Source organism: Vombatus ursinus, unplaced genomic scaffold (assembly GCF_900497805.2).
Source record: "Vombatus ursinus unplaced genomic scaffold, bare-nosed wombat genome assembly UNPS02014799.1, whole genome shotgun sequence".
NCBI classification, from domain to species: Eukaryota; Metazoa; Chordata; class Mammalia; order Diprotodontia; family Vombatidae; genus Vombatus; species Vombatus ursinus.
In genome coordinates, this window is record NW_020954577.1 from 27,134,871 (window position 1) to 27,162,300 (window position 27,430).

General features: G+C 38.3%; 1 protein-coding gene across 1 annotated transcript in view; it reads left to right on the forward strand.

Annotated features, from left to right (window-relative positions):
• The window catches only part of ACAD11 (acyl-CoA dehydrogenase family member 11), an 88,977-nt gene that overhangs the window by 12,618 nt on the left and 48,929 nt on the right, over positions 1 to 27,430 (forward strand). The window contains exons 3-13 of the mRNA XM_027872538.1: positions 497 to 622; positions 2,193 to 2,354; positions 7,632 to 7,796; positions 10,657 to 10,798; positions 11,229 to 11,350; positions 12,261 to 12,367; positions 12,567 to 12,693; positions 17,162 to 17,239; positions 19,363 to 19,501; positions 21,824 to 21,931; positions 24,359 to 24,457. Of these exons, the coding sequence (XP_027728339.1) occupies positions 497 to 622; positions 2,193 to 2,354; positions 7,632 to 7,796; positions 10,657 to 10,798; positions 11,229 to 11,350; positions 12,261 to 12,367; positions 12,567 to 12,693; positions 17,162 to 17,239; positions 19,363 to 19,501; positions 21,824 to 21,931; positions 24,359 to 24,457 (1,375 nt within the window). The remainder of the gene's footprint in view (positions 1 to 496; positions 623 to 2,192; positions 2,355 to 7,631; positions 7,797 to 10,656; positions 10,799 to 11,228; positions 11,351 to 12,260; positions 12,368 to 12,566; positions 12,694 to 17,161; positions 17,240 to 19,362; positions 19,502 to 21,823; positions 21,932 to 24,358; positions 24,458 to 27,430) is intronic.

Here is a 27,430-nt window from a genome sequence, read left to right on the forward strand (position 1 = left end):
CTCTCTCTCTCTCTCTCGCTCTCTCTCTCTCTGTTTCTCTCTCTCTCCCTCCCTCCCTCTCTCTATGTCTCTGTTTTTGTCTCTGTGCCTCTGTCTCTCTGTCTCTCTCCCTCCGTCCCTCTCTCTATGTCTCTGTTTTTGTCTCTCTCTCTCTTTCTCTCTCTCTCCCTCCGTCCCTCTCTCTATGTCTCTGTCTTTGTCTCTGTGTCTCTATATGTGTGTGTCTGTCTCTCTCTCTCTGTTTCTCTCCCTCTCTCTCCCTCCCTCTCCCTCTTTCTCTCTTTCTCTCTCTCTCCCCCTCTCCCTCCCTCTCTCTCTTTCTCTTTCTCTCTCCCTCCCTCTCTGTCTTCCTCTCTCCTCACTGCACCACACTGCCTCATAGTTCAGAGGTTAGGGTATATAAATATTGTTGCATATGCTTTTGTGAAAAGAATGTTGAACTGCACATCAGGAGCACGGGGATTTTGAATGCTGAATAATCTATTATTCTGTTTAGATTGATAGAGAATTCCATGTACAGAAAGCCTTGTTTTCTAATGGATTTCCGGTCCCTAAGCCTTTACTGTACTGCAAGGATACCTCTGTGATTGGAACTGAATTTTATGTAATGGAGCATGTAAAGGTAAATTAATATACATTGTTATTACACTGTTGCTATTTATGATGAGGATCAAACAAATGGGTTTATTTTAGCTGCTCCTAAGTGGAAAAATATTTTCTAAAATGTTAGGTAATTCAAGTGGTTATTTTTCTTTTCTTTTAGTTTAAATACTTTAGTGATTTTTTTAACATGAGTGTCACTTCTGAACAACTCCCAGTTGAATGTCACAAAGAAGTACAGGTAAGTAAAACAAAACCTGTGGGTCAGGTGTGACCACATCTGCTTCTTTCCACACCTGTGCTCCATTGCCTCTCTACAGAGAAGAGGAAAGCATTCTTCACCTCTGATGCTATGATTGGTCATTGCAGTGATCAGAATTCTGTATCTTTTCATGGTATTATTCCTTTACATTCTTGTGATCAATGAATAAATTGTTCTCTTGGTTCTGCTCACTTTGCTTCAGATCAGTTGATACAAATATTCCCAGGTTTTTCTGAATTCTTTATATTGTTTCTTGTGGTGCATAACATTCCATTATATTAATATACCATAATTTGTTCATCCAGTCTCCAATCCATGAGCATCCACTTTGTTTCCAGTCCTTTGCTTCCCTAAAAAAGATAGTGCTGCTAGAAATATTTTCATATATGCCTTTCCTCATATCTCAGCTATCCACAGGACATATGCCTGACAGAGGCATCTCTCTGTCTTGGAGTATGTACAGTTAGTGACTTTTCTAGTATAATTCCAAATATTCATCCAGATCATTTCACAGCTCCTTCAACAGTGCATGAGTGTGACTGTCTTCCCACATCCTCTACAACATTTATCAATTTCATATTTTACCAGTCTGGTAGGTTTAAGATGAAACCTCAGAGTTGTTTTAACTTGTATTTTTCTTATTAGTGGTTGTGGATCATTTTTTCATATGGTTATTTACAGTTGGCTTTTTTGTTTTTATTTAAAAACTGCTTATTTGTATCCTTTGATTCATTACCTATTGAATAAATGTTGTTTTTCCATGGTTTTGAACTTTTTTCTATCATGCAACCAAAATTTATTTCTAAAATTTCCTTTAATCTTAACTAAAAAATACTAGGTCCAAAGTAAATTGTTAGAGAAAATTGTCTAAGTCTTTCCTACACCTCTAGGTGTCAGTACAGATCTATAAAATGACTGTGGGGGTGGGGAGGGAGAATTTTATTCAGATGATAAGTGGGTTTCTTGGTTTGTTTGTTTTTAATTCCCAAATAAAGAACCAAAATTTTATGAAAGGTAAAATAAAGGTGTTGAGATAGTATTCAAACATAGAATTTAATGATTGTAGTTGTGGATTTTTATCTGTTTTAACTTTTCTCTTATGATCATTTTCTTTCTGAACAACAACAAAATCCTTCTTTTAAGCCAACTTTTGAAATGAATATTTCCAAAATAAATCATGAAAAGGATCCTAGGTTTGAATACAAACCTGTTATCCCAAATGTCTCTGGGCATTGAAATAAAGGAAGAAGGATGTGATCATTAGTGAAATGACATAGTAACAATGAGCTATGCAATTTTAAAAATTCTCTCTGATGTATTGATTTTGTAGGGTCGCATCTTTCGTGATTTCAGTCTTCCAGGAGTTAGTCCAGCAGAACGATCTGCCTTATATGTGGCTATGATAGAAACCCTGGCCCGTTTGCATTCACTGGATATACAGACTTTGGGTCTGGAAGTGTATGGTAAAGGAGAAGGGTACTGCAAGAGACAGGTAATGTATACCTCTTTGTCATTTTCTTAGTTACCACAGATCAGAATATATAATGTATTTGGAAATAATGTGTATTGTTATTTTTTTTAAAATGAACCTAGAAAAGGGGATTTAAAAAAAATTATATCGTGAGTTCTAACATTACACTTTAAAAAGACTTTTTTTTTTTTTTTTTTTTTTTTTTGCTTAGCCTAAAGGGAACATTTTAAAATTTCAAATCAGGCTATAATTTCAAAAGCTTTCTGCAGTGTACCTGAAGGCGGGTTGTGAATGAGATCTGGCCATTTACTTTACTTCCTTGTGCACCGTGGACTTTGGAGGCCAGGGCAGGGAGGAGCCCTTGAATCCTTCCACCATCTACTTCCTCAGTGGAGCTCATTCCCCTGATGATTAGCGTTCCTTTCTTTACTTCCAGGGATACTTACATCCCAGTGATACTGAACCCTGCTGTTCTCACGTCCTTATGCCTGCCCAGCTCAACCCTTGCCCTCCAGCGCCCCACTTCAGATCTGCCTCCACTTTCACTGGGCCCTTTGGTGCTCCTCCTCTGTAATTAACAAACTGCTTCTTAGTCCTCTCCCTCTCTTTCTCTTTCCATCTTCTGGCACTAACTGAGAGTTGGCTTCTCCTGGATGACATTGCATTCCTGGGCATCCCTGCCAGGACTGCATGCACTTTCTTTCATACCACTTGACTCACTGATCCAAGTAAGCAGGTTAGAATCCCACTGCCCCCCATTGCCACCTCGAGACTCTCTTTCTTCAGCCATCACTCAACAGCCTCTCCCCATCTGAGGTTCACTCTATTCCAGTATATCCCCTGCTGACTATTTCAGATCCTGATGACTTTTGTACTGACCTCCAGAACATTCTTCCCCTTTCCCCCTTTCCACCGAGTTCAGTATCTGGCCCACAGTCTCTTCCTCCATTCCAACTCCTGCCTTCATATTAGAAGATGTCAGCATACATATAGATGTTACTGCAAACAACTCTCCAGTTCTTTAATCCACTTTACTCCTTCACTTCACAACATACCCACAGGGATGATCATACCTGTGATTTTTCACAAGTGTTCCATTTCTGTATTCAGGAACTCTGAAATATCCATCATTCTACCTCTTCCTGTGCCCTTCTTTTCCTAAATCTGTCTTCTGCCCTTGTTGTGAACTTGAGCCTTCAGGGGAGACCCCTCAGTACTTTCCTAAGATTGTCACCCCTCCTTTGTCTATATTCTCTTCCCTGCCCAGCCTCAGCTCACCGTACACCATCCTACTCTTGAATCCCTAGTGTAAGGTCTGGAATTCCCCTGGCTGGGGAACCCTATACCTCCCCCATAACCTTGGGGTGTTCTTTTGATACCAAAGGAAGAGGCAAAGTATCTCCAGATTGATTTTAGGTAGTAGTTTAATTAATCATTATGAATAATTACAAAACAGGGCAATCTTCAGTCTGGGGCAGCAGCCAGACAGTTCAATGGATCCCCACACAGAACCCCCAAAATCCTCATGGTAATTATAGAAAACAGACTAAGGGAGGAGGAGCTAAAGAGTACATCATGATTGATTGGTGGGTATTTTTGGTTTTCTGCTTAGTAATGAGCTTGGGTGGTAAGCCAATGTTATGCCCAAACATAAGTTTGTGTATTGATCATGTACTGATCACATACGGGTATTCTTGTTATGGTTTTCATAGGTCACAGTATCTAAGTTATGATTTCTAACAGGTCATCATATTTGGGCTTCCACCTTTCACAGAGTTTAAGTTCTTATGGCTTTTCCTCTATTGGGACCCCCCCCCACACACCTTGCTCCCTTGTTATGTCATCATTTGCCCCTTTCCAGACCCCAACCCAGGATTATTTCTACAATTTCCTTTGTTTCCTTTATTTCTACTCCCATGCTGCTGATTGGAGCTGGAGAAATTCATGAAATAGCCTCCTGGGTCCACTCCAGAGTTATGTCCTCTGCCACCAGGCAGTCCTTCTGCTGTCTAATGGATTCTATACCCCTCTCACCACAGTGGCTGTTCAAGCATTTTCTCTTCTCAGGATTCCCACCTCACCCTTTGCCTTTCTCCTCTTCTGAGGACCTTGCTTCAAAGTTCAAAAAAATTGGGGTTATTCACCTCAGACTCCCTCTTCTGCCTCTTAAAATCCTTGTAACATCATCCTGCTCCATCTTGGAGTCAGGAATACCTAAGTTCAAATCTTGCCCCTGAAACTTAGTAGATGTGTGACCCTGGGTAAGTCACTTAACCTTCTGCACCTTCACTTTCCTTATCCATAAAATGAGAGTATTGAACCCCATGACCTCTGACATACCCTTCCATCTCTACATCCATGGTTTTATGATCTCCTCCTTTATTCCAGCCTCTGAGGAAGAGGTGATCCTTCTTGATAAGCAAGGCCAGCCCCCTGCATGGATGCTCGATCCTGTCCTCTCCTCTCTTCAGGAAAATGTCCCAACCTGTGGACCCTCTGCACTCTCTAATATTCAGTCTCTTCTGTCTACTCCTTGCATTCCACTGTCTACAAATATGCCTGGGTGTTTCCCATCCTCCATTTTAATAAAAAACTTGGAAGATCCTACCATCCCTGATAGCTTTTATTGTATATCTCTCTTTCCCTTATCAACTAAATGCCTTGAAAAAGCCATTTACCTCCCCTTACTTCTGTCTGTGCCTTTCAGTCTAGCTTCTGAACTCATTTTTCAGCTGAAGCTGATCTCTCCAGAAGTTAGCAGTGATCTGTTAATTCCAAGATCTGAAGGCTTGTTCACAGTCCTCAGTTTCTGACCTCTCTGTACCCTTTGACAGTGCTGGCCACTTTCTCCTACATAGCCTGTCCTCTCTGGGTTTTGTGACACTGCTTTGTCCTGGTTCTCTTTCTGCTGGTGTATCTGGTTCTTCACAGTCTTCTTGGCTGGATCGTCATCCATGTCGAGTCCACAAGCTCTGGATGTGTCTGAAGGCTCTCTCCAGGACCTTCTTCTTCTTTCAAATAATCTTTCCTGTGGTGATCTTATCACCTTTCATGAATTCAATTATCATCTCCATAGAGATGGCTTTCAGATCCTTATATCTGGCCCCAGTCTTTCCTATGACTGCCAATCCTGCATCATAAACAGAGTAGTGAGCATTCTTCATGGGAAGAGGTCTCTGTGGGAAGACTTTCCTGGATGGATGCCTGCGTGTGCACACCCACACATGCACACACACACACACACGCACACACACGCACATGCACACCCACACATATAGCCGTTGTCTCCCCTGTCAGAATGTATGTTCCTTAAGAGCCAGTACTGCCTCACTCTTATCTTAGTACAGTGACTGGTAGAAAGTAAGCAATTAATAAATGCTTGATTGATAAATTCTGTGAATGATTCCTTTTCCAAGAAGTACTTATTAAGTATCTGCTGTATATCCCAGGCTGGCTTAAATAAAGTAAAGTAAAGGATGCAAAACAAATGGAAGATAGATTTCTATCTAGAAGGAGTATCTGATCTTATTGTGAAGATAAGCAACCGTAAGTTCTAATCAAAGGGCTGGATTTGGAATCTGTAGATTCCGAGGCTATCTTGGCAGGCATTTTTGGTAAGAATTGTATTCAGGAAGTATCCATGGACTCAGTGAGTGACCTCTGAGGAGAATGCTATCCTTTTTTAATCTCTCTCTTCCCTTATGAGTGTGATTACTAGTCACACAGAGGCTTAGTATATCTGCTACTTTCTAGTTTTGTGTCTTTGGGCATATAATTTCCCATCTCTGGGCCAATGAGGTGATTAGATTAACTGACCTCAGTGGCTTCTTCCAGATCTTAAATCTGTCATCCTATGAACATACATGAAACAACTAGAAAATCATATGAAAGTGTATATAATTGCATGCTGAATTTGTGGCATGCCCCAGAAATGGTCTGTGGCAGTTGAGGGCATGGAAAGATCAGTGTGAGCTAGCATATGGGAAACAGTTTCATGGAGAAGGTGAAACTTGAACTGATTCTTTAAGGATAGATCAGGATTTCAAGGGATGGAGAGGAGGGTGAGAGGAAGGGCATGAGCAGAGATGTGGAAGCATGTTAGTGCTCTGTGTATAAGCCTGTAATTAAGGACTTTGGCCAGAAGAGAGCAGAAGGTAAGGGAGGAATGAGACAAGGTGGGGTTTATAGCTAAAATGGCACCAGTTTATCAAGGAGACTGAAAGTTAAGCCATGGAATGGGGCATTGATTTGGTCAAATGATCTAAGGAACCATTTTTGATCCTTAAAGGGGCAGGGAATGTTGCATTATTTAGGCTGTATTTTAAGAAGTATAACCAGGCAAGATTGGTAGGATAAATTTGAGAAGGGAAAAGATTGCAAGTAGGGAGACTTTTCTGAAAATTCAAAGCTCGAGATAATGAGGATTCGGGTCTCCAAACTCTGAGTACTTTCTAGCAGTAATTTTGCTTCCTTTCCTGTATGATTATGGCAATAGCCAATCAGTAAAACAAACATTTTGTTTTTAATTAGTGGAATTTTTTTTTAATATTCAGATGTTTTAAGAAGATAATGTAAAGATTGGAGCCAAATACCTTGGTATTGACAGAGACTGACGTGTAACCAAAGTATCAAAATAGTTCAAATTGTTGTTTAGTCTTTTTTCCTTATTTCAACATTTTCACCAAATAGTCATTGCTGTCACCGTTCTTTAAAAGTTAATTATTAGTCTAACAGCACATTTGTGCAGTTATTGAACATTGTTAGCTCAGAAGTTGTCTTGTTGATGTTTTAGTGTTTGACTTAAAAAAATAAACTTGTTTTTTGTATTATTTAGTTACAAACTTCCTAAAAACTTCCTCCTGTCGTCATCTCATTGTTCACTTATGTAATATCCTAGGCAACACGTGGTGGCTGGTCTGAAGGATTGTCTTATAAAAACATTCCAAAAAGATAAGAGTAACATTTTGTTTTTCAGATGTGGAAAACCTAAACACATATGATAAATACCTTACAGTGTCCTAGAAAGACATATTAATCGTTGTGAAGTATTTCTAGGGATGAATTATTTCATAGCTCCTGTTTGCCTTCAGTCACCAAACCAATATATTAAGTGCCAGTTACATGAAGATCTAATATAATGCTAAGTCCTGAGAGGTGCCTTGTGTTACATGACCCTAGAAATGCTGTGATATGTTTAATAGTGAAATAAAAATGTAATATAATTAAAATACATTTACATACTAGAATGTCTATTTGTGACTTGCTTTTAATTTCTAAAAACAACGTATCCATGTGCAGGTGTTAACATGGACAAAGCAATATCAAGCTGCAGCTCATCAGACCATTCCGGCTATGAACCAGCTCTCTGCCTGGTTATTGGAAAACTTGCCAGATCAAGACCAGGAGCAAAGCTTGATTCATGGGGATTTTAAAATGGATAATTTGATTTTCCATCCAAAAGAGGTATTCCGAATACTATGTCAATTAAACCGGGAGCTGGGGCCAGCCCTGGGCAGAATCTGAAATAGGCCTTTGCTCCATCCAGAACGTCAGAGCCGCTCCACTCACCGTGCTTATGCTCCCAGAATCACCATCACCAATCAGAATATTTATTATTGCAAGGGAGCAAAAAATTCATGGCATTGGTGTATTCTATGTAGGGTAAAGACCAGATACTGAGTGATGTCTTTGATATAATTAGAAATGTATAAAAGGAGGGTAGCTAGGTGGCACAGTGGATAGAGCACCAGCCCTGGAGTCAGGAGGACCTGGGTTCAGATTTGGCCCCAGACATGTACAAGCTGTGTGACCGTGGACAAGTCACTTAACCCTGATTGACGAGGAAGGAAAGGTATAAAAGGGTTTTATGCTTGCGTTGACCAGGATGGTGAGGGAACTGGGGATGGGGAGTATGCTTTAAGAGGCTGCATTGAAGGAACTGGGGATGTTAAGTTTAGGCTTGAGAAAAGGTGATACAGGGAGGCACATGGGAACTGCATTTAAGTATCCAAAGGGCTTATATGTGGAAGAGAAATTAGTTTGACTTGTACTGCTTGGCCCCAGAGGATGGAATCAGGAGAGTGGAGAGAAATCGCAGACTTCATATTCATGTAAAAAAAAAAAATTCCCTTAGAATGAGAGTTCCATCAAAGTGGAGTGGGCTGCCTTAGGAGCGGAGGGGTCTCCTGTGCACCTTCAGTAAGACTGTCAGACCCCCTGCCATGATGGTGGGGAAGGAATTCTTTTTGCAGGCCGCTGTGTGCTGCACTGAGTGGCCTCCGAGCTTCCTTCCAGCTCTGGAATTCTGCAGTTCTGTTATTTAAAAAGTAAATGAAGAAAATGAATAAAAAAAATGAAGACTACTTAAAATGTCTGAATTTTAAATACCTGGTTTGACTTTTGCTTTTTCCTTTTTTTCGTCCTCTCCTTCACATGTCCTCTCTTTTTTTTTAATCTTCTTTAAGATGGAAAGATTCCCCAAAACCTCAAAAGCATTACATAAGAAGAGTGATCTCTTTGTGTTGATGCCCACCATGGAATTTTCATAAAATTACTCAAAGTCAATCAAAGTTGTCACTCTACAATGAGTACAGGTTATATCTCCTGGTAGTGGAGGAGTTCATGATGGGAATTAGGAGACAGAAGCTTTTCTGCTGGTTTAGGAGATTTGGAGCAAATCTCATGTTTCTTAATATTTTTATTCCAGTAAATATAATGCTTCATTTCATGGACTAATTAGGGTAATTCAGTCAAATGGCAAAGGCAGGATTTGCACCTGACTCTTCCTGGCTCCAGTGCTTGTACTCTATCCACTAGACCACTGATAACCTCCTTTGGCACTATTTGGGCCACATTTATTCTCTTATTTCCATAGCATTATGATTTAACTACATATTTGAAATAAATGGAATTCAGGAGGAGTGTATTAAGTGCTTATGATGAGAAGGTGTTGTTTTGTAGGAGATGTAAGGAAAAAAAGGACAGTTTCTGCCCTCAAGGAATTCATAATTTTTTTTTCTTTTATAAGAGAAAAGATTCAAATTCACTATTAAAGTGGCTGTTAATGTTCAAGATAGAGCAAGTCATTGAATAAAATCTCATTTCTTTTCGTTATTTCTTTTGAGATTCTTCACCTTTTTTCCTTCCATATGAAGTTACTCATTTTTGTAGTTCTGTAAAGTAGTTTGGTAGATTAATTGTATGACATTAAATAATTAAATTAATTCAGGTGTTTTTATTTTTATTATGTTGGCTTATACAACCCATGATCAATTAATATATTCCCCCAAATAAATGTAGGGCTGCAAGAATAGTGGGAACAGTGATGGGGAGGAAATAGGGGGGCATAGACAACAGCTATAGAAAAGGGGAAAGAGGGCTAGTGGGAGAGTCAGAGAATCTGGATTCCAATGGAGGCTTTACCTTTTATTCTTTGATCTTAGGCAAGTCAGAACTATGAGAACTCAGTTTCTGATCTGTAAAATGAGGATAATATCTGTTCTACCTGCTTCACCAGGTGGTTACAAGGATCAAATAAAGATGTATATGAAGTATAAACAATAAAGTTTCTAAATGTTAGCTGTTATTATTAGATCTTTTCACCTCATCCAAATGGCATGGCTATGTAGTAAGTTCCAAGTAATTCATACAAAAGTTATGCTTTTCTGTATAAATCAATATTTTAATGGTTTAAATGTGTTATTGTTATTGTAATATTATAATAGTAGCTAACATTTATGTAGCACCTACTATGTGCCAGGCACTGTGCTAAGAGCTTTATAATTATTATCTCATTTGGACCTCACAACAATCCTGCAAGCTAGGTGCTATTATTATTCCCATTTTGTAGATGAGGAAATTGGAGTAGATAGAGGTTGAGTGACTTGCCCAGAGTCACACAGTGAGGGAGTATCTGAGGCCACATTTGAACTCAGGTCTTCATGATTCCAGGCCCAGCTTTCTATCCAGTATACCTCCTAGCTGCCCCATTATGCAGTATATGGCATTGGTGATTAAAATGCACGATTAATTCGCAACTGTGTTTTTAGCCAATAATGTCTATTTTTTATTTCACCAAACCTTTTTATGTCTGCAGAAATATTTAAACAGGCTTGTATAATCTACAAACTAGGTTAGGGTAGTCAGTCCTATATTATTTGAGAGACGGCTATGTGTAATTGCAAGGGCCAAATCCTTTTTTTTTTTTAGCACAGCAATGGTGGGTGTGGACATATTTGAATCAATTTATTTACCTTTGTAAAAGTCATTTTGAAGTTCTAACTTAGTAAAACTCTTGTTGTATTTTTTTTCTTTTAAATTAAAGGCTCGTGTAATAGCAGTTCTGGACTGGGAGCTTTCAACCATCGGCCACCCTTTGTCAGACTTAGGATATCTTTGCTCCTTCTTCTTTTATCCTAGGACCCTTCCAGTATTAAATCAGAGCAAGAGCTTGCAGCATAGTGCAGGTATGAAACTGAAGCTTTACACAAATGACTTAATTTTAGATTTATTTAATTTTCTGTAACTAATGTTTCAGTAATAAACCAGATTTTAGACTTTTAAATAACTTTCTTATAGTCTTAGAACTATGACTAGTTTGCCAAGTTTTTATTCTTAGATTTCACAGAACTTATAATAGAAGATCTAAATTTTAGCTTAAGAAGAAGATGAATAAAGAACTAATTTTCAGATGTTTTCTTTCTGAAATTCCATTTTAATAATTAATTCCAAAATTTGGCCTAGTGTATTTAATGTATTTTAGAGAACCAAAGCTTAGAAAAACTATTGTTATGTGATTTGATTTACTTAGTTTGAAACAAAGGTATATATGTGATAACATAACATTCTTAAATACATACCATAACCTTTTAGATAAATAGTGTATTGTTTTTATAGGGATACCATCAGTGGAAGAGCTGGCTTTAATTTACTGTCGCAACAGAGGAATTAGCACTACACTTCCCAACTGGAACTTCTTTCTTGCTCTTTCTTATTTTAAGTTAGCTGGAATACTGCAGGTAATTATTTAGTTTATGATGTACAGAGATTAATATTGGACAATTTTCATAAAGGAACTCGGTCAAAATGAAAAATATCAAAGAAGGTGATTGACATTTGTATGTTAATCATATATAGTTTCTTTAGAAATTAACTTTACCCAGATTACCAACATGGAATTGGAAAATCCATAACAATGTCATATATGACATGGATGAAATTATTGACATTTTTTTTGTCAAATTAGAAGCAAGAACAGGGAGAATCAAAGATAAACTGATAGTGTCCATTTAGCGCTGTTAGGAGACGGGCTTTCTTTGATCAGTTGAAATGGGAAGGCTCCATTTGTCATTTGTAATTGTTAGAGTTGGACTTTTTGATTTATACAGCGTCTAACTTAATCCAGATCAAACATTTTTAGAGGTTACATAATCACCTTTTCTTTGGTTCTGCAGTTTTGATATTAATTTGGTTTCCTAAGTAGGTTTCTGCAGTCACTAAAGCTGATGTAATTGGCAAGCATAGTTGTTTGGATAGCTTTATTGTCCTTTTAAAAAAAAGTGCAATTTGATTCAGGAGGAACTTAGTTCAAATCCAGCCTCAGACACATAACATTTACTAGCTGTGTGACCCCGGGCAAGTCACTTAACCCCATTGTCAAGCCAAAAAAAAGTGCAATTTATCCTGTCTGCTAAGAGCATGTTCTATGTAGGTGATAGGAACATGAGCCCCTAGTTGAGGCAGCTCTTGCTAGCTCTATAAGTGAATGGAACTGGCCTAGTGGTTGAAGAGTTAGTGTTCTGTGAGTGTGGTTAGGCCAGGTCCGTGATGTGATGGAGCCACATCAGCCCTGGGTAGAGATGTGAGGCAGGGCTTTGGGGGTGAATACCTGTTGGCAAAGCTGAGTGCTCATGTTATCTTGCATTTAAGGGAGTATATGCCAGATATCTTCTGGGAAATTCTGCATCTGAAACAAGTTTTCTGTTTGTTGATGTTGTCAAACCCCTAGCAGAGGTTGGACTACAATTCACAAAGAGGTAAGACAAATATAAAACAGTAGCTAAAGCAGATCATAGCTTTTAATGAATTTGTACCATATATGCCCCATATGGCAGGCAGGGAGTATTTCTTTATAGTAGCCAAGCACACCAGCAGTCACAGTGGGGTATTCAATAATGCTTCATGGGGCTCATTTTGGAATCTTACACTAATTGATCTGTTTTACCTTTGCTAAAGAACTTCAAGTGCTACAATTTCACAGCCTGATCCTACAGGAAGATTGTTCCTCCAAACTAGGATAGGCCAAGAAGTTCTGCTCAGGGTGAAGAATTTTATGCAGCAATACATACTGCCAGCAGAAAAGGTAATTGTGTTCCAAATACTTTTATTATAAAATAGAATATATGTTTTCTCAAAAGAAGATTAAAGAGCTGTGACCATGCTCCCAACCTCTGCTCAGTGTCAGAGGGAATCTGCCTGTGTGACTGTGCTGGGAGCCCCTTTCCTGCTGCCTGGATGCTGAATTTTTGCAAGGAAAAAGTCATTTTGTTTCTCATTGGATTTCTTGATCATTATTTGCTCTGATGTGAACTCCAGAGTTTTGCTGCAGTAGGTATCTAGAAGCCAGGCCACCTCTCTCCTTGTTCAGAGGCTTGTCAGGGTATTAAGCATCAAAGAACCTTCTTGAGAAATAGAGAGAGGGAAGTTAATGGAAAGAATGTTGGTGCAGAATCAGGAGATTTGGCTTCTAAGACCTACTGGCTATGGGATTTTAGACAGGCTGTGTGATCTTCTTGGGCCTCATTTTCCACACCCACACAATGAGTAGTTAGATCATCTCTAGCAGTCCTTTCAGACTCTTACCATGTTATTCATCTTAAGCGTATAGATTCAGATAATAAATTGAAAGTAGAGAATTGAGACAATTATCTCTCATTTGAAACATCCAAACAACTGAGTGGAGTTGGGTTTGTTGGGGTTTTTTTGGCGGGGCACAGTATTTGGTTGGTTTTGATTGAAATTTGACACTATTGGAACCATAGAATGACAGAAGGGGTAAGTGCCCTCCCTTCCCCTGAAATTGCCTTGTACTTGCTTATTTGTGAATTATTGCCTTCCCATTAAACTCCTCGTAGGCAGAGATTCCAGCACCTAGTGTGCCTGTGTTTAAGAAATGCTGATTGAAGTAAGATTGTAATATTGGTTAACCCTTGATCATATGTGCTACCATTTTTTTTATTGCTATATTTATCTTAGAGCTTTTGGTCCTTTAGAGTTACTCTTTAATAACTGTACTGACAGAAGAGTCTTTTGTTTATTTAGTAGGAAGTGCTGAACACTTATTTCCTAGTACTTCCTTAGTCTCAATAATAAAATACTAAAACTTCCACCTTCTTGGTGAGGTTTATTGTGTTTACCTCCAGAAGAGATTAAGCACTTAGCTAAAAGGTACTTAGGGAATCTAGTCAACTCTTTTTTTTTTTTTTTCCTGATCTATCTGAAAGAGTTCGCGCCTATCTAAACTTGTAATTTAACCAGGCAGAGATTTAGGCCAAAGTACAACTGTAACTTGCTTTTTTCTGTCAGGAAGTTAGCTTCTATTTAAGGTTTCCTGTTTTAGGCTGTTTACTGTTACTGCTTTTAAAAAGTGAACACTGCTTTATTTCAGCCTGTTATGCCTGTAAAAAAAGGTATTTTGTAATACATACATTTTTCTTACTCTCTGACTTCATCTTTGATGGCAAGGCAGAATTGAGATGTTGAGTAATGGGGAACAGTTGTCCAAATTTTTCAGGATGAAAAAGTGCTCATATTATTTTCATTAGTGAATCCTCTCTCAAAAGATGGTTCCACTGAAATTACAGAGCAAAATTTGAAGATTTCATTTTCTTTTGACATCATATTAATGTCATAGTCAATTGTATAGACATACCTATCTATATTATTGCTATATCTATATAGCTATACATATAAATATGGACATATATGTATATATAGACAAATCTGTCAGTGGCCAATTTGAACCCTAAAGCAAAAATTTGTGAGAAAAGGCTTGGAAGCTGATTTGATTTGGGGTTAGAGGAAGATGATGTGAAAGGTGATGCCCAAATTCTGAGCCTGAATGAATGGGAGGGTAATAGTCATGTACTATTAAAAGGAATAAAGTCAAGAGGAGTAGCTAAATTGGGTGGGAAAGTGATAGATCAGTTTTATATATGTTGGACTTGAACAGCAAGACTACTAGGTAAAATATCCAGCATGCCATTGGAAATATTCCAGAGCTTGTGAGAGAGGTCAGGGCTTAAAGATATATATTTAAGATTAATCGACATAGAAGTGACAGTTGAAGCCCTAAGAGGAGGGTAGAATGAGAAGAGAATAACAAAGATAGAATCTTCTGGAAGAACCAAAAATCAGCAAAACAGTCAGAGAAGAGAGATGATCAATGTTTTTATTATTATTAAGAGAAAACACACAAGATCATTTGAACCAATAGACAAACCTTAAATCCCCAGATCACTTAAGCTTGATTTTGGAAACATCTCTTTATAGTTCCACTAAAATGTAGATTTGTGTGATGTTCTTTAATTCCCTCCCTACTGAATCGGGAGCAGGTGCCTTCTCCCACAGCAGCTCTGGATTCATGTAGAGCGCAGATTCAGTCTGGAGGGAGCTTGACCCCTAAAAGAGAAGAGAAATTGGGTTTTTCCCCTGTTCACTCTAGCTCAGTGCCTGTACTCCGGAGTTCTGGCAAAAAATCTCTTAAACAAAACTGAGAGTATAGCTTATGTTTAAAGTGTCCCCAAAAGAAATTAACAGGGTCCCTTCTAGAAAGATACTCACTGTACAAAGGAGTGGGGCAGCTAGGTGGCACACTGGTTAGAGTGCCAGGCCTGGAGTCAGGAAGACTGATCTTCCTGAATTGAATTCTGGCCTCAGACGCTCAGTAGCTCTGTGACCTGGGGCAAGTCGCTCAACCCTGTTTGCCTCAGTTTCCTTATCTGTAAAATGAACTGGAGAAGGAAATGGCAAACAACTCCAGTGACTTTGCCAAAAAAAAAAGAAAACCCCAAATGAGGTCCTGAAGAGTCAGACATGATTGAAATGACTAACAGCAGTATGAAGGAATAACTGTCTCGTGTAAGATGACTATTTATTTCCTCCATCACAAAAATTCTTTAAAAATTACAAAAGCCTCCTAAGTGCGCATTAACAAATGTTTAAAGTATGAATAATTTTATTGGATTGCTTAGTAGATTTTGTTTTTGCCATCTGTCTGTATGATCTGAGCAGCTTGCTGTATATGTCCAGATCCTCTGGCCAGCTGGATATGGCTTCATCTTTAGCACCCTGGCTGCATAATCTGCCTGGTGTTTTCTCCTCTGAGAAGTGATTCCTCCCTTGCCTTACCATTTCTTGGGCCTCAGCAGCCAAGTGGAGGAACACCCAACCGTTCAAACTCATGAGGTTACCAACAGCCATTTCTCAGGATCACTATTAAAATGACTCAGAGGAAAAATACGAATCAGAAGCACATGTTCATGCTGCTACATGCCCAGAGGCACTAATTTTTTTGGGGGGGGAGGGGGGAATAGAGGTAGAAGGGAGCAGAAGGAAGGAGTGAAGAGAACTCTTTTCTCGCAGACCTCAGTGGAAATTCAAAGGAAAGCTGGTATTGCCTTTGTTCCAACAGAGAGGCTATCCTGAAAGGATCCAAAAGCCATTTCCTTACAGCCCATAAGTGACTGGCACTTCGTGACTCAGTTGCCAATTGTCTTTGACATAGCACCCCATCCGCCCCTCTGAGGAGGCAACCAACTAGAAGATACTGGTCGCACGTGTTCTTTAGCAAGAAACAGAGCACACATGGGTCACCAAATGATGGTCCATAGTATGTCTTTAAATCCAATAATGAGTTCCATTATGAATACCAAACTCAAGAGAAACTCAAAAGGAGGCTATTTAATTTTTCCATCATATCTTCCTGCATTCTTCCAACACCCCCCCCAAAAAAACAATCCATTTCATGCAGGAAATAGGTCTCCCCTGCCAGCAAACCCCTAGACTGACTCAAGGTTCCCTGTCTCAAAGCATTCTTGGAACAGGAGAAGGAAGTTAAGTGTTTGAGATTTAAATAGCTTCTTTATGTGTAAATAAAAGAAATTGAGATAACGCTGAGCAAGAATTAAGTAGAATAGATTCTGTCTTAAAATGTTCCATTGCTCTCCTTCACCAGGATTTCTTCACACACAAAATGAGCACCTGGTCTCTGATTTTGGTTTGAGATTTTAGAAGATACTCTGCCTGATTTTTAGATAGTGTAATCTTATGAAACAGTATGTATCCCACCTCCTCACCATTGGATTGACCATTCATCAGGCCTAACATGTGCCCTCTTCACCCCTGCCTCATGGGAGTCCTCTCCATTCGAGAACAGCTCCACACTACCTATAACGTGCAGCATTTCCCGATTGCCGCAAATGTCAGCATCTTACCCCTCAAACCGCCTCGTCTTAAACTACTGTCTATTTATTCTGGCTATACTTATTGTCTGTCTGTTCGAATGTAAGTGAACTGCAAGCAGGGACCATTTCATTCCCTGTGCCTACATATCCCCAGTGCCTACCACAGTACCTCTCACGTAGTAGGCACTCAATAAATATTGGTTGATTTAAAGAAATATTAGATTAAGATGCATCTGTATTCTTGACCTAAAATGGTATACTTTGGAAATTTAGTAGTAGTTTGTGAAATGTATAAGTAGTAATATGCCACTGATGATACTGTTCTTCAATTTTTTTAGTGAATTAACATTTTATTTTTATTTTAAGGAGGTAATCGAGTTCTATATTTACAATGAAAATTCACTGGACAAGTGGAAAAGGCCTGTAGTGATTGAAAAACTTAAGGTACTGAAAATAAAATTTTTTAGCATTTTATAAATATTCTAAAAACAATAGTGATGGTAGTCTTAATCAAATATAACTTTAAAAACATTTATATTTAGATAAGCTTCATCATTGTATATGTGTATGTATATGTGTATATGTGTAAAATGTATACACATAACACAGTTTTTATTAATACTTGAAGAATCAATGATTTCCTCACTGTGAGTACTCTCCTCTGCTGCAGACTGATAGCTTTTCTACACTTTATTAGACCTTCTGATGCATCCCTGGGTCTTCCTCAAAGTCTTCTGGCTTGGTTGCACCTAAAGAGTTTGTACTCTGGTGGCATAGCCCTTCAGGGCCCCGGTTCATGACCATGTCACACTGAGGTATCAGATTCATGGAAGGCATACTTACACCTTAGCGTAAGACACTGATTTCAGACATTGATTTCAGTAAAAAAAGAAAACCGGTGTGGAGACTCGGTGGTCTAGATGGGAGAAGGTACCAGCTGTAGTAACAGAGCAGAGCAGAGGAGACAAAATTGGTAGCTGGACAACAGTGACCTTCAGAGTTCCTTACGGTTTTCTGTGTTTTGATGTGATAAATGAGCAAAGTTTCTTTAACATCAAAAAGTTCATAAACCAACTGCAATTGTCTGCACACAGTGAAAACCAAGATAAAGCACGTTGTTGTTGTTTTTAAGGGCATGGAATCTAGATGGTCACAATTTTTTTTTAATCTTTTAAGAAGAAGAACTCATGGAACTTGTAGTTAAATATGGGATGCCATACTTTGAAGCAAAGGCTGGCAGCAGCATAAGCAATACAGTTGTGGACCTGATTGTGAAACAGATGATCTAATAGTCACAGCTCTGCTAAGTAACTAAACAAAGTAAAAAGGAAGAGTTGATACATTACCTGAAAATTAAGTGAATTTCGATGAGGTCAAATGGACCTTTGTATTTTATATCCTCCACTAAAGTCTTACTCCACATATATGTGTGTGGGGGTATGTGTTTATGTATAATAAGTTATATATGCATGTATATGTGCATAGGGCAGCTAGGTGATGCATTGGATAGAGCCCTGGGTCTGGATTCAGGGAGACCTGGGTTCAGATCTGACTTCAGATGCTTTCCTAGCTGTGTGACTGTGGGCAAGTCATTTAACTCTGTTTGCCTCAGTTTTCTCATCTGTAAAATGAGCTAGAGAAGGAAATGGCAAACCACTGCAAAGAAAATCTCAAATGGGTTTACGAAGAGTTGGACACTACTGAAATGAATGAACAACATGTACACACATATACATAGCATGTATATATATACATATATATTCACACTTTTGAAAAGAAAACTAAAAAATTAATTCTGTAATACACAGATCAAGGTCCAGTTTTCACTATGTGATAAACAGTCTTAGCAGCTCCAGAAAGGAAACAAAACAACATAGTAGTAACATCATCAACAACCCCTACTATACTAGGTGTACCTAAATCATGAATAGAGCAGAGCAAGTGGAAGTGTGGCCATTTGCAGGTCATTGAAAATTATTGTAATTTGAATTTCCTCTTTCATATTTTCAACAAAAATACCTGAAGAAATGGCAGAGTATAATTCATAGTGCTTTGCATAGTCATGCATGGATGTGTGAAGTCTGGGTTTTTTTTAAACTATTATTCAATAGGATGTGCTAAAATGAGCAAATTAAAATTTTAAAACCACATCCAGAGCAATTAGAGCACAGCAGAGGATGATGAGAGAAAATTCCTCTTGTATTTTAAAAAAAGCCTCCATTTGCAAAAAGTCAGAGCACTTGCCTTTGAATACTGCAGGATACAATTCATTAGTACCCAGAAGATTTTTAAAGTTGCACAAAAAAAAATCTTTTCAGCATGACATATTTCTCAGAGTGTGGAGGTGAATTTAAGAATGAAGGGTCGAGGCAGCTAGGTGGCACAGTAGATAAAGCACTGGCTCTGGATTCAGGAGGACCCGAGTTCAAATTTGGCCTCAGATACTTGACACTTACCAGCTGTGTGACCCTGGGCAAGTCACTTAACCCTGATTGCCTTGCAAAAAAGAAAAAAAAAGGCATGAAGGGTCAAGGCAAATTCTAAAAGTATGTTCACCTCTTTGACAGGAAATGGCCAAAGCCGAGGGGCTCTGGAACCTCTTTCTGCCAGCTCTCAGTGGCCTCAGCCAGGTGGATTATGCTTTGATTGCCGAAGAAACGGGAAAATGTTTTTTTGCTCCAGATATTTTCAACTGCCAAGCACCAGGTTATAAAATTATTTCATAAATGTAGCTTTGTTTGATAGTCTAAGCCAGGTGTCGGGAACCTGCGGCTTTAGGGCCACATCTTTCTAGCTCCTGAAGTGTGGCCTTTTGTTCTAAGCAATGTTTTTAAATGCTTTTAATTCTTTAAGTGACGGAGATGATATTTCAGAGTCTTGGGAACATGAAGATTTTCCCTTTTTGTGGTCATAAGTCAGCTCCCAAACCTGCCTGTAGTTGTAGTCATCTTGCAGGTATTTGGTAATGATAAAGACAGTCACTTCCTGTTTAATTAGTCTGTAGCTAAAAATTGTCATGCCCATTCAGACTGTGTAACCACCAAAGGTAAGTAACCACCAAAAGTCTGTGAAGAGCATTGAGTTGTGGTTGAAGGGTTGGGCAGGTATGTCTGTGGCATTATGGGAGGTCCAGAGAGTTCCTGTTACTACTCTAGTTCTCCTGTATAGCAATAATTCTCAAACTTTTTGGTCTTAGGACCCCTTATACTCTTAAAAATTACTGAGGACCCCCCCCAAAGAGCTTTTATGTGGAGTTTTTCTATTAATACTTTGTAATATTAGAAATTAAAACATCTCAGTATTATTATGCAAATAATAATTTGCAATAATAATGCAAATAAACTCTTAGGAGTTCCCAGACCACATTTTGTTGTTCATGCTTCTACACGAATGGAGGCCACTTGGCATGTGCTAATGAGGTGAAATTACGAAGATCTCAGTGGAGAGCTCTTTTATCCTACTTTAGTCTCTTATGCATGCATGATTTTGTGGCATCCTGGAGAAGATGCTCCTCACATAGGTGTCAGGTGTCACTAGGGCCTTTATGCTCACAGTACATCATATGACCTGTGTTTGGCTAGTATGCCAGAGCAGTCTGGTGGCTCAGTGGATAGAGCACTGGGTTTGAAATCAGGAAGACTCTTCCTAAGTTCAAATCCAGCCTCAGACACTTACTAGCTGTGTCATTTAACCCTGTTTGCCTCAGTTTCCTCACCTCTAAAATGAGCTGGAGAAGGAAATGTGAAATCACTCCAGTATGTCTACCAAGAAAACCCTAAATGGGGCCTCAAAGAGTCAGACATGACTGAAACGACTCAGCAACAATAATGTTCTGAAATTAGTCCGGGAGGTGTACGAAATTGCACTCAAGTGTAGTCAGCAACTTTTAAAAGCAGTCAAAGGCTTCCTAAGCAGATTAACAATGCCAAATATCATAAGGAGGAAGTGAGATGTTTTCTTTATCTAAAAGTTCCTTTGGCCTTCAGCTTTGGCACAGTGTGTTCTAGACTAAAGTGCTTGAAGCATTTCCAAGTGAGAAATAGCAGTGAATGTACTCTGTATTGAGTGTTTGGGAAGATTTAAACAATTTTCTAAAATGTTAATTAACTCCAACTCAGAATGCCTAAATAATTCCTCAAAGTTTCAAAAGTAGTACTAGATATCACATGAAGTCTTTGATAAATTATTCTTCACCTTTACATTCATGCAGTTAGCATTAAGGATCTACTATGTGCAAAGGATGAATAATTTCCTATCTTTTCTGGTTGTTGATAGGTATTAACAGATAGAGAGGGGGTGTGTGTGTGTGTGTGTGTGTGTGTGTGTGTGTGTGTGTGTGTGTGTGTGTGTGTGTGTGTGTTTGGGGTATCCCCAGGTAGGATGGGGAGTGGTGTACTGAGAGGGCAGGGCAGGCATTCCAGGTGTAGAAAACAGCATAAACAAAGATCCCAAGATAGGAATAGACGGAGCATGTTTGAACAGTGGCATTTGTTGGACAGAGGGTTTGTGTGTGCCTCATTGTATTCTGAGGTCTTTTTTCAGTAGTAATGCTAGGGCTGTACTCTCCTTCCTGGTCCTCCTCCTGACCAAAAGAGTGTATTTGCAGTACAATAATTCAGGTTTGAAGATCTTTGCCCATGGAACTTTTTTTCCCCAGTGAGAATCTAATCACCTACACTGGAGTCAGACTCTGTGCTCTAAACTGACCAAGACTGACTTAAATTAACTTAAATAAAAACAGAATGAATTTTTATAGATATATATGTGTGTGTATATATATATATGTGTGTGTGTGTGTATGTGTATAGATATATATATATACACACACACATATATATGTATGTATGTATGTATATATACAACTAGGATTTTAATAGGCTTAATCATCCTGTAAACTTAAACTATTGTTACCTTATGGTCTGAGATCATTATTTGTGAATTAATGTGTTTTTAAATAATTATATAAAGTTACTAGCTTCAAACTTGGTAAAATTCTGGTGTAAAAATATACTTCTTATCAATTCATAGACACGGGAAATATGGAAGTACTTCACTTATATGGAAGCGAAGGACAGAAGAAACAGTGGCTTGAACCTCTTCTTCAAGGAAGAATTAAATCTTGCTTCTGCATGACAGGTAACCTGTCCATCCCCAGCCTCTTTGCTGACCTCCAGTCTCGTATCTCAAGCTGCTTGCTGGACATCTTGACCTGGATATTGTGTAGAAATTTGAAACTCACTGGGTCCAAAACTCAACTCAGTGTCTTAGCCTCAAAACCTTCCCCTCTTCCTAACTTCCTGTTACTACTGTTGAGGGTACCACCATCTTCCCAGGCACCCAGGCTCACAACCTAGGTGCCACCCTAGATTCCTCACTCTCACCTCCCCCCATACCCAATCTGTTGCTCAAGTCCGTCAATTTTACCTTCTTAATACCCCTCATACATGCCCCCTTCTCTCCTCTGACTGCCAGCCAGGCCCTTATCACCCCACGCATGGACTGCTGCAGTAGCCTCCTGGTTCATCATCTCCCTGCCTCAATTCTCTCCCACTCTAATCCATCGTCCACTTAACTGTCATAGTGATCGTCCTAAATAATGCAAGTCTGACCACGTCACCCACATACTCAGTAAACCCTAATGGTTCCATATAACCCCCAAGATCCAATATAAAACCGTCTGTTTGGCGTTCAGAGTCCTTCATGGCCTGACCTCTGCCTGCCTTTCCAGGGTGCCCTGAGATCCGGTGATTCTGGTGTCCTTGCTGTTGCTTGCACAAGACTCTCCATTTCCCTACTCTAGGCACTTTCTGTGATTGTCCCAGTTAGTGGAATGCTCTCACCCCTCATCTCAGCCTCCTGGCTTCCTCTAGGGCCCAGCTCAAACTTCACCTTCTATAGGATTCCTTTCCTGATCCCCCTTGATTTTAGTGCCTTCTCTCTTTGGATTGTTTCCAATTGATATTGGCCATAGAGTGCTTGTACATGTGCTTGTTGGCCTTTGTCTCCCCCATTACACTGTGTGTTCCCTAGTAGCCAAGACTGGCTTTTGCCTTTTTTGGTGTGTCTTTTGCACTTAGCACATGGTGCCTTGCCTAGACTAGGCCCTTCCTGAATGTTTGCTGTCTGACTGACCTTTCTGCAGCTCATGGATTCTATACTCTAGAACAGGTTTGAGGAAATTGTTATTGGTGACTAGAAAGAGAACATGTGGCATAGACGGCGAATGTCTGGATCCAAGGCCTCCTTACCCACTTTGCCCACCCACTAGTAGGTAATGCGTAGGTCATCTTGTTCTTTTAAAGACACTTCTCCAGTGAATTGATTCTCTGGCAAAACCATACTTCCTAGTTGATTCCTAGCCAGCCATACAAGGGGTGGGTGCAGTGAGAAAGCCAGAGGACGACATTGGCTTTCTGGAGACAGTCTTTCTTTTTCTTAGTTGTATCCCCAGTGCACATAGTAGATATTTGTTTACGGAGTTTAATTGAAAAAATTTGTGACTATGATTTCCATTACTCACGTTGTTCTTTATGGACATTACGTGTGATTTTCTCTTGGGTAGATTAATCATCTTGTTGTTAAGTTCTCAATACAGTTCTCAAAATGTTTAGCTTTATCATGAGCCAGTAAAAATGGAACTTTGGTCAGTGCTAAACATCTGGTCCACATTATAATGGTATGTTTAAAAAATGCCTAATGAAATATTTTATCTAAGAATATTTGACCTCATTTGTGCATAGGAAGAAGTAATTTTTTAAAAGCTTTTGAAAAAGCACTTTTATAATTTCATATTAGAATTTAAAATTAAAACTCAGATCTGTTTTGGCTATATGTTTTCACAGTTGTCCAGTTTTAGATCTAAAAATAATTTTTTTATAATTTTTTCTATACGGTTCAGATTTTTATCTCATATATAAATTACATAAGCCTTTTCCTTAGAAAAACCAGTTTTCCTCCTAATTTAATAACATTTATACCTCCTTTGTGAATATTTCTTTATAGTGTTTGGCATTGTGGGAAATAAAAGGAACTTTCAATCAGGTCAGGTAGATACATGTAAAGTAATTGAATAACCCATTTGTAGAATATGTTAACAACCATAAATGAGTATGAAATACAAGTACTGAGGTGATTCTGAGGGCAGACAGTCTGCAGCTGAGTGTCAGTCAAAGAAGACTTCCTTAAAGGCATTGAGTTTGGGCAAGTTTTGCAGGACAGAAGGAGTATGAAAGGATTAGGTATTACAGGTGAAGGGAATGAAATGTGCAAGTGTCAGAAGAGAATTAGTCACTAAATTAACCAAAGGAAATGAATTGTAGACCCTCAGGGACTCTGGATCCATATTTCTTACATCTCTGAAGTGAAAGAAGATAGACAGCAAGATTTTTGGCCTTGTATTGACAGTTCAAAAGCTTCTTGCCAAGTCCCTTAATTAGTGAAGACATTTGAAATAAAACTCAGCCACAGGAAGCTACAGAACACTGAAATATTAAACTTTCCCTTTTTCTCCCACCTGTGATAGTTTTCTATGTTTATTTAAATTTAGCTTTTGGTTCCTTATAGAGCCTGGTGTTGCCTCTAGTGACGCTACTAATATCGAATGCACTATTGAACGAGATGGTGATAACTATGTCATCAATGGCAAGAAATGGTGGAGTAGCGGTAAGTACATCCCGTTACGGCTGTGACAGAACTGTCGGATGTCAGAACTGAATGACGTTCAGCAGTTCTGTTTTTCTTGTTTTCTCAATTTGGGGAGTGGCGAGAGGTAAGAGGGAAATGAGGCAGATCTTTGTTGGGAAAAATGAAATCTAATCTGAAAAACTTAAATAAGAAACAAGAATTTCAGTTACTTTAACTCTACTTTTGAAGTATTTTCATAATTTTCAAAACATTATTTGGGGACAATTCTTAAGGGTTTATTTTTGTCTTCTGATTTTTAAGTATGAATGGAGATTTGACAAGAAATATCTTAATTATATGACATTCATTTTCCCAGTAGAAAAACCCATGTGTTCATCAAATCACGTTATTAATGCTTGTAATCAGAGAACCAATGTATACTCACTGTAGTTTAATTTTATTCAGAATGTAGAATGGTTACCACATCTTTGTGTTTTTGGAATATTTGTATTATGTGAAAGTTGTTGTTCACATGATTTATATGAATCACTGGGTGTATTTTTTCAAAATGAGGTGTGGTATACAGATTGACTTGATTAAAGTGATTTATTTTTGTATATATTTTTATTCCTGTAAAAAGCTAGTCTTTGTATGAGATAAGAAACATTAGACAGTGATAAGAAATTATACAGTCAGCAGTCAGTAGTGAGTGGTCTTGGCTAAACTGATGAGCCATTTAGGAAGTGATTAAAAACTAGGATTTAATTAATTATAAGCTGAGGACTTTCTCCTGTTTGTAGTGATAAATTTAACATTTACCAAGAGAGCTAAAGGTCATCAGAAGGCTGTAGCAGGGGAAAAAACATGTTCTGAAATCTGACAAAAAGTTTTTAAAGCCTGAAAAACATATTTACACTCTTTTTGGTTAGGCATTATCTTTACTGAGATTACATTAAGAAAAAAAAACAACTTAAAAAGCAGGAGACATTTTGGCCCCAGAGCCATTTGAGATTATTATCCTAAGCGTATTTTTTTCCCTGATTTTGAAAAAGATACAGTATGTTAAATTCCAGAAAGTTAAAAGCATTTTCTAAATGTGTCCTGAGATTAGTCGCATTGTGGCCTGAGGCCCTTTTATGTTGCCAATCCATTTTATTTTATTTATTGTGATATGAAATCTTTTATACTATTGTGTATTTAAAAAAATAAAGTGTTGATGCATTTTTTATGCCAAATTTTATTTTATTTTTATTTTTCCACTTAATAGTATTTTATTTTTTCCAATTGCATGTAAAGATAATTTTCAGCATTAACTTTTGTAAGATTTTTGATTTCCAAATTTTATCTCCCTCCCTCCCTTCTTTCCCGCCTCCTCAAGACAGCAAGCAATCTGATATAGGTTATACATGTACGATCATGTCAAACATATTTCCTCATTAGTCGTGTTTTGAAAGAAGAATCAGAACAAAAGGGGAAGAACCACAAGGAAAAAAAAACAAATAAAAAAGTGAAAACAGTAAGCTTCAATCTGCATTCAGACTCCACAGTTCTTTCCTCAGGATGTGGATAGCATTTTCCGAGACTCTGTGGTACAGTGGAAAGCACATAGAATATGGAGTTACAGTGTTGACATTCAAACACTGGCTCTTTCTACTTCCTCCTGTGTTATCTTGGTCAAGTCTCCGACCCTCTCTGGGCTTCCACTCCCTCATCTTTAAAATGAGGGGTCCTCGAGGTCTCCAAGAAGATCTCCAAGCTCCCTTTCCGCTCCTTATCTGTTTTCCTGTGATGCTGCTAAAACCTCTCAACAGTCCCCCAGAATAGGTAGTTTGTTGTTGACAGAAAGGAAGGTTGTGTCCTTTAACCTTGATGGCGTGCTGTTGACGTTGGTCACTGTGGTCGGCCAGAGTGCTGTTCTCCCTCCCTGTTGACTTTGTTCCACTGCTGCGTTCGTCCCCTGTCACCATTTTGGGCTGGCTTTCTTCCCTCCACACTACTTCATAGCGTCTTCAGGTTTTCTCCAAATTTTTCATTTTCATCATTCCTCAGTGAATAGTGATATTCTTATATCTTATTCCATCGATTTGCTCCACCATCTTCCAATCCATTAGGCACATATTTTGTTTCTGGCTTTTTGTTATCAAAAATACTGTTGCCATATGTATTTTTGTAAGTGTGATGGGTCTTTTCTTGTGATTAATAACCTCATTGGGATATAGCCCCAGTATTGGAATGGCTGCTGTGTCAGAGGAAATGAAAAATGCATTAACTTTTCTTATATAATTCAAAATTGTTTTCCAAATTGGTTAAACCAATTCATAGTTCCAGTGACAGTCAATTATCATGCCTCCCTTCCCATAGCCTCTCTTACAATCATTATTTAGCCTCGTTGCTAGTTTGGTGGCTGTAAGGTAATGAATGCCTCACAGATATTTTAATTTGCATTTCCCTGCTTATTAGTGATTTTGAACTTTTTTTGATATGATTATGAAGCTTATAGTTCCTTTGAAAACTTATTCTTTGACAATTTGTCTTTTGGAAGAATAGCTTTTAATCTTACATATTTGTATCAAAGTTTATATTTTGATGTTAGGCTATTTTTAGTTATAGTTAATGCAAATATTTTTCCTAATCCATATCTTCTCATTCTATTTATATTGGTCTTATTTGTGAAAAAAAAAGGAAAAAAAAGTCCTTTAATTTTATGTAATTGAAATAGACTTTTTTGTCTTTTGTGTTCTCTTCTTTTCCTTGTGTTACAGATGTCCTCTCTCTTTGTAATTGAGAAAATAAGTGTTTGCATCTGTTTTTTAGTAGTGTGACTTTATATTTAGCTTATTATTCCACTTGGGATTTATTGTGATTCAAGGTGTAAGATATTGATTTTATCTTTCCAGTTTTCCAACAGTTATTAAAGAGGCTCTTCCTAAATAGTTTTTGGGGAGAGGTTTATTGAACACTAGATTTCTTTGCACATTTTATTTCTAAGTCTTATTTCTTTAGTCTGTTTTT